General features: G+C 46.1%; 1 protein-coding gene across 1 annotated transcript; it reads left to right on the forward strand.

Moving 5' to 3' along the window:
- Window positions 1-817: 817 nt before the first annotated feature.
- On the forward strand, window positions 818-3,721 carry pou3f3a (POU class 3 homeobox 3a). Its single transcript, XM_062456592.1, has one exon. It carries the CDS (start codon window positions 1,353-1,355, stop codon window positions 2,637-2,639), a length of 1,287 nt encoding a protein of 428 aa, XP_062312576.1. The 5' UTR covers window positions 818-1,352; the 3' UTR covers window positions 2,640-3,721.
- Window positions 3,722-6,243: the final 2,522 nt, after the last annotated feature.

Consider the following 6,243-nt stretch of genomic DNA (forward strand, 5'->3'; position numbering starts at 1 on the left):
CAGCGCGTCACGCCACCGTGGCCTTTACTTCAGCAAATGAAAAGGATAGCGCATTAAGATGCAAGTGGCGTGCAAACCTCGGGCTGTATCCAGAGACTCGGTAGGCTACCCTTGACACGGCCCTCGCAGTATCGCGCTATTAGACAGAGAAAATTCTTTAAAACTAGGCTGTATGTTGGAGTCGCTCTCATGCTGTGTTGTGTTTATCTTTGGTATTCCCAGTGGACCTGTCAACTTGGCTGTGTTTGGGCTGTCGGTGTGTCATTTACTCTCGAATTCCACGGTCGAAGGTGCATTTCTGTCCCTCCTGAATTAAACAATCAGATTCTCACTTCGACTGAAGCAGTTGCTGCACCTTATGGGCATCATGGTCTGGAACAACCAGATATAGATGCAAATCGTAAATATGATTGATAGACACCAACTGCCATATTAACATTAATGATTATGATAAATGAATGAAACAATCATTATGTTGTTGACTACTAGCACCAGTAGCAGTAGGTATGGGTGTGTTTATATATGCAATAATATTTATAGCCAATATTTGATCAATCTCTTATTGTTCTTATTGCTGCTGTAATTATAAGTCACCGTATTCAATTGTTCTGTTACGGGTCTATTGTTGATAACAATTCTAAGGCTCTTAAAATGAATGGTCAGATGAAAAGAATCCCAAAAAGGAACCTGGAGTAAGCTTTCGAGACGTGCCAATCCCTCCCTGGATATCTGTCCAATCAGCGGGAGCCCTGTTTTCCACTTCCTGCGCTAATAGGGAGGAGATGGGAACGGCGTGCGCACGCTTGGCACAGGGTAAACACTCGCCTGTCCTCGCACTTCTGGGGAGGCACGAGTTGAAGAAGTGGCAGGTGGAGAGAACAGTATATGGAACGGAGAGGGAGGGAGCACCGCTTTGGAGATTGTCGTTTTGATAAAAGCTTAAATTAATCCCGATAAAAGAAGATAAGCAGAGGAAAAGTCAGCACAATGTTTACACTTTCCGCCTCAGACGAATTTCGTCGCCCAAGAGAAGAATGCCCATGAAAGGAAAATAACCACGACTGTGGACTAGTTCAGTAAAGGTTTGCAGGACGCAGCAAACTTTTCTCGTTAGTTTGTTTTAAACACGGAGTGAAGAGTATAAATGTATTTTGAAGTATAGCATTTGCTTCTCTTTTGTGCGCTTTTTTATGGATTGGGGTTGATCTCTCGAATCCTCACAAATTCACAAATCATAGGCTACTCTCCACAATATTTACTAGCCTAATATTTTTCATAAAATAGACAATCTTGCGTGGGAGAGTTAAAGCTTTTAACCAAACAAGGAAAGAGAGGAATACTACAAAAGCTTTATGGTGTGGGGAATGGCAGCAGCTACTTCCAGTCCTTATCTGGCCAGTAATAGGATCCTCTCTACCGGCTCCATCGTGCACCCTGACCGGGGTGGCGGTGGCATGCAGCAGGGTAGCACCGCTGTCACCTCAGTGTCCGGAGGATACAGAGGTGACACTTCAGTAAAAATGGTCCAGAGTGATTTCATGCAGGGTGCTATGGCGACGAGCAACGCGGGGCACATGCTGAGCCATGCCCATCAGTGGGTCACCTCGCTCCCTCACGCTGCCGCAGCCGCCGCCGCGGCCGCCGTAGCTGCAGCCGAGGCCGGCTCTCCATGGTCCTCCAGCCCCGTAGGGATGACGGGTAGCCCGCAGCCGCAGGATCTGAAGAGGAGCACGGGGCGGGAAGACATGCACTCCGGCTCTGCTCTGCACCACAGGTCTCCGCATCTAGGCTCCCACCAGACACACCCAGGTGCATGGGGAAGCACCAACGCCGCGCACATCGCCATCTCGGAGGGGCAGCAGCAGCAGTCGTTAATTTACTCACAGCCCGGGGGATTTACGGTGAACGGGATGCTTAACTCACCGGGGAGTCAGAGCTTGATGCATCCGGGACTGGTTCGAGGGGAGTCCCCAGAGCTTGACCATCACCACCATCACCATCACCACCACCATCAGCAACACCCACACCATCATCAGCACCAGGGCGGGGTGAGCCACGACACACACTCCGACGAGGATACGCCGACATCGGACGACCTGGAGCACTTCGCCAAACAGTTCAAGCAACGACGGATCAAATTGGGTTTCACCCAAGCGGACGTGGGATTGGCGCTGGGCACGCTGTACGGCAACGTGTTCTCCCAGACCACCATCTGCAGATTCGAGGCTCTCCAGCTCAGCTTTAAAAACATGTGCAAGCTGAAACCTCTGTTGAACAAATGGCTGGAGGAGGCTGACTCCACCACGGGCAGCCCGACCAGCATCGACAAGATTGCTGCGCAGGGCAGGAAAAGGAAGAAGCGCACCTCCATCGAGGTGAGCGTCAAAGGCGCTTTGGAGAGTCATTTCCTTAAGTGTCCCAAACCCGCCGCACAGGAGATCACCTCCCTGGCAGACTCACTGCAGCTGGAGAAAGAGGTAGTCCGGGTCTGGTTCTGTAACCGCAGGCAGAAGGAGAAGAGGATGACGCCGCCAGGACTGCCGCACACACCCGAGGATGCGTACTCGCAGGTGGGCAACATGAGTTCAGACTCACCATCACCATCCATTGACTGCAAACGGATGTTCAGCGACACGTGAGAATACTAGGCCTATACAATATTGCGTGGACTATATTTATTGACTTGCATCGACTTGACAATGGACATTATTGCCGTGAAATTGAACTGGGCATTAATTGAATTTACTTTTAATCAAAATAAACAGCAAAACAACATGGAAGTCTTTACCATCGACGTTGAAGCTGTTATCTGTGTGTCAGCTAGAATTTTGTTTCTTAGGGGTGTTGGGATGGGCCTATGGACTTGAACGAGAGGGTTAAACCTATTTTCATCAGGTAACTTTGATGCACTAACAAAATGTAAACTTTCTATAGCTTTTCGGTCACAAAGACCATCGAGGTGCACATAGTTAATAACAGTGGAATTTAAGAGTGATGTTTCTGATATAATAGGCCTAACCACGGTGATCTGTATGGCTTTCATACATCTCTGCCCGTAGGCTACTGCCCGGTTTAGTCCACTAAAAGTTATCGGAGTTATTTATCCTGCTTTGCCCCATTGATAAACGTATACCCTTCCATTAAACACTTGTATGATTTAGTAGAATGTTAAAACTAATTGAAATGGAATTGAACTTGAATATAAAACGAGAAGGTAGGCTATTAACGTTTTTTATTCCAAATGTTGTGTTCTCTAAATCTTGGAGCATCGCGTTGAGTAGCCTCTGTTTGAGAAACAAAAAAGACGTAGGCCCTGTTAATCATCCACATTTTCATCAGGCTATATTATTATATTATTTGATGTATTAAGAGCAATAACTGATGTCCCTCAAAAAGTATAACTCTTCCCTTGTGCAGTTTCCGTTGTTAACGTGTGTAGACTTTTATTATGATGAGAACCGTGACTTTCAATGAAGCACTCATTCCCAAAACGTGTTGTATTGTATATTTTTGTGTGACAATTTTCACTACTGTAATTTATTTCCTGTGTATTGAGAGGGATAGGCTAATAATAATAAAAAAACATACATTTGTGATAATTAACGTTTTAAATGTCAGAGTCAGTATAGGCTTAACGTCTAGACGAGCCTACAGTGTTGACTCAATATTTCGGTCATACCTTACTTTTTTTTAGTCTAAACTGTTTTCAGGACAATAAAGGACGTGTAATGTAAAGACAACCTTAAACGTCGTCTTCTTTCAGTTTTATACAGCCCAAAAAGGTATTATAGTCTTTAGCACAATTGAAAAACCAGGAACCCAAATGGAACCTTACAAAAATGTTCACGGATTTGAAACGGGTTGTATGGAAACTTTTTTGATAGTTCTATAGGCCCGCACATCAAAGTAGGTAGGCCTAATCCAAATAATGCAATCTAAGAATGTTTTTATTTTCTCAAGCCTTTGGTGCTTGGTCCTTTAGTTGATGGAAATAAGTTTAGTGGAAGGCACATCTTTTCATTTATATTTTCACATCTACTATATCGGCCTTTATTAAGACGTAACCCTTTGGGTTGCAGCGCATGTAGCATTTCAGTATTCTTTTAGGCTATGTTTACAATATTGTACCTAAAGAAATTAATGTGAAATAGTGTAATTTAAATCTTAATCATTTTACAACGTGATAGTAGCCAATCCCCAGGAAAAGTTCTGGGCTAATGAGAGAACACACACATCTCAGTTAATATTTCGACTGCAGTCTATCCTGCAATAGGCCTACAAGTAGGCCTCCATTTCAAATATTTGCACTTTGGTTATCTTGCGGATCCATCCAGCGGCATGACGCCCTCTGGCACGCGGCCAGCGGAGGTCGGCTACCCCAGCTGGCGGTTCACCTCCGCAGCGGTTGCCAAGGTGACAGCGAGTCAGAGCTGTCTCGGAGTCGCGGGAGGGGGAGCCGCGAGCGAATCTATCGCCACAGATGATAGGTTTGGTAGCAATATGGAGATGGGGAAACTCAAAATATATTTTTCTCTTGCTCGCTCTCTTCGCCAATTTTCTTTCTCTCCAGCCCTCTTTTTCTGTAATCTCTCTTTCTTTCTTTCTTTCTTTCTACACCTCTCCCTGTCCACCTCGTTTATTCCTTTTTCAAGTAATTTTTATGGGAATGCACAGGCCTGTTGTGGAACAGAATGTGTTCAGAGGTGAAAGGTCAGCCTGCTGATCCAGTAGCTGATAGGCTGGACCAGAGGCACTCTGAGGCATTAAGGAAATGGTTTGGAGCTTGGGTTTAATAAGTGACTTTGCTCGGGTACACTAACTGTGCTTACAGCTAGACACTCATTAATCTATTACCAGAAGTCTTTCACACACAATAACACAGGATCAAAACCTGAACACTTGAGGGCAAGGAATATGGATCACAGGTCAAACAACACACACAGCAAAATGTGTATGTTCACAATCAAATGTGTATGAGTACATGGCCTACGTGTTAACAACACACATGTGTTCCCGCAAGCGAGCACAAACACACACAGACACACACACCCACACCGACACACACACACGCACGTACACACACACGCACACACATCAAATAGAACATAGAGGATATCTATTGCTCAAATTGTGTTGAAACATTAGCCTTGGAGAAAGAGAGAACTGGGAAATAAGTTAGTCAGAAGTTTGTCATGAGAGTGTAAGTAAGTGTGTGTCCGAGCACTGGCATTATTCATAGGAAAAGGCTTATAAATAGCCCTATATGTGGCTGAGGCCGGGCCATGAATGGCCTGTTTGACCAGGCTCTGCTGGGCTGCAGCCACTGTCCTCAACCAGCCAGCAGTCAGACCTTCTTAGCCCTCACTGAGAACCGCAGAGCTGGATGCTACGTACTCCAGCATGGCCATCATCCTCACGTCCCTGACTAGTCAGAACTGTGACTGCCACGGGGCCATGTGAGCATGGGTCTTCGGTTTTATAGCAGAAATACAGCAACTGGATAATACATTTACATGTAGCAGACGCTCTTATCCAGAGCGACTTACAGTAAGTACAGGGACATTCTCCCCGAGGCAAGTAGGGTGAAGTGCCTTGCCCAAGGACACAACGTCATTTTGCACGGCCAGGAATCGAACCAACAACCTTCTGATTAATAGCCCGACTCCCTAACTGCTCAGCCATCTGACCCCTACACAACAAAGTGTTTATTTGTGTGCATGAGTGTGTTTGTGAGTGTGTGTGGACTGGTGTTGCTGATGTCCTGGTTATGAGTGAGGGTGATACCACAGACAGGGAGGTGTGTACGTGTGTGTGTTTGCATGTGTGTGTGTGTGTGACAAGGAGGTGTGAAGGAGGAATGATCCAGGAGAGGCAGTGTGGACAGATCCTAGACCAGTCAGGATAGACAGGGCACCTCTGATCAATGGGGCCCAGTGCCAACAAAATCAACCGAATGTAGATGCGATCCAAGTAGCGTAGAATCGGGATTACGCTATTGGTCAGCTGACCATCCTGCTTTCAATACCCCCTCACGTACGCACACTGTTGTGATGCTAGATGCAGGGCAGGGCGTAGGTTCCACACCCCTCTGTCATCAAGCAGGGGAAACACATACTAACCCCCGCCCCCCTTCCTCAAGTCTCCAAAGCCCCAATCTTCTCTGATAAAACTGAAGCAAATGTAAGCCCTCTGGATTGTAATGTGATCCTGGCGGCAGCTTAGCGATGTAAAGATGGAGGATAA

Source organism: Osmerus eperlanus, chromosome 3 (assembly GCF_963692335.1).
Source record: "Osmerus eperlanus chromosome 3, fOsmEpe2.1, whole genome shotgun sequence".
Taxonomy (NCBI): Eukaryota; Metazoa; Chordata; class Actinopteri; order Osmeriformes; family Osmeridae; genus Osmerus; species Osmerus eperlanus.